Here is a 1,239-nt window from a genome sequence, read left to right as displayed (position 1 = left end):
TCAGAATTTGGGAGGAAATTTGGGAAAATTGTTGTCGGTTTTTGTACAATTCTACCACCCGAATGTATGCGTAATTTCTTATAATATTCAGCTGAGGAGAGCAAACATATATTTTCGTGACTCTCAGTCCTGTTTCGGAGAAGTTTACTGCAAGTATTTTGGTAGCAGTTGTAAACTGTACGCCTTCAAAGATGCAATGCCGTCTTTTGTACGGCTGTTTGAGTAACCCGTTACTGCAAGGGTTTGTTAGAGTATAAAACTATAGGCGCTTTGATGATCATATGTTTTCAACACATACATTCAAGGTGTAAGATTCTGCATCTAGTAACAACTCTGGTTCACTGTCGTTGTTCAGTCTGCAGTTGAGTAGTAGCGGCTCTGAATGTCTTGTGGGTATAGATTTTGTTCAGCGATTTATTGTGGGTAATTTAGTCACACAATAGGGATATTTTACGCGGGTTGGTAGGATTCTGTGAGATGCTCCTGGGATGTGCAGGTCCAAAAGTGTTGGAGTATAATTGTCGTTTTGGCGATCCAGAGACCCAAGCGTTGTTGCCACTGTTGGTGTCGAACAAGATTGATTGGTAATGGGAAAGTTGCATAAACTGGCAGGCAATTGTCATTCTTAGTTACGACCTCTTCCTCTCGTGTACAGCGGCGGGAAAGCAATTGTCGTCAAAGTTGTCGGCGAGGCTTGACGCAATAAAAGGATCTTCGGTGAGAGTCAGTATTATTGGTTGAATGGATAACATCAGTGTTTGTCATTCGTGAGGTTGTTGGTTCAATCCCTGCCCATGGCGTTTAGGTAACCGTTGTATTGGCCAGCCGTGGGTATCCAGGTGGGTTCACCAAAGGGCATCCCATCAACGGTGTCAACAGGGCGGAATGCGTCCCAGGCGTTCACGTGTACGTATCTTTGCGCACTCGGGAGATTTCCCCCCTCTATCTCGATTGAGCTAGATACTATGCGGGGGCGCAGTTTGATGAGAAGAGAGTAGTAGTGACCAGCGGAGGTCGGGTGTTGTCGGTGACTGCTGGAGGGGAGACTGTGAGGGACGCAGCTGAACGGGCGTAGGGGCATCTTGGCATTAGGAGGGGATATGATGTGCTCGACGTGTGGTATGGAAATATCCATTTAAGATGGTTAATTTCTTTTGCAGGGTTAATGGGTGTTGCTGAAATGTTGTAGGAATGCTCGTGGCTGGCTTACCCCAGCTGAGCTCAATATTTTCCTTACTC

General features: G+C 45.8%; 1 protein-coding gene across 1 annotated transcript; it reads left to right on the top strand.

The window, feature by feature from the left end:
- Positions 1-466: 466 nt before the first annotated feature.
- On the top strand, positions 467-1,071 carry Pmar_PMAR011905 (phosphoribosylamine-glycine ligase, putative; the record flags this gene model as incomplete). Its single annotated transcript, XM_002773991.1, has 4 exons — positions 467-584; positions 630-717; positions 806-906; positions 961-1,071. Coding segments are annotated over 4 exons (418 nt in total), but the record flags the coding sequence as incomplete, so codon positions are not given.
- Between the last annotated feature and the right edge of the window lie 168 nt (positions 1,072-1,239).

The sequence above is a fragment of the Perkinsus marinus genome (genome assembly GCF_000006405.1).
Source record: "Perkinsus marinus ATCC 50983 genomic scaffold scf_1104296958712, whole genome shotgun sequence".
Lineage (NCBI taxonomy): Eukaryota > Perkinsozoa > Perkinsida > Perkinsidae > Perkinsus > Perkinsus marinus.
Note: the sequence above shows the minus strand (reverse complement) of the source record. Positions and strands in the feature narration are given on the sequence as shown.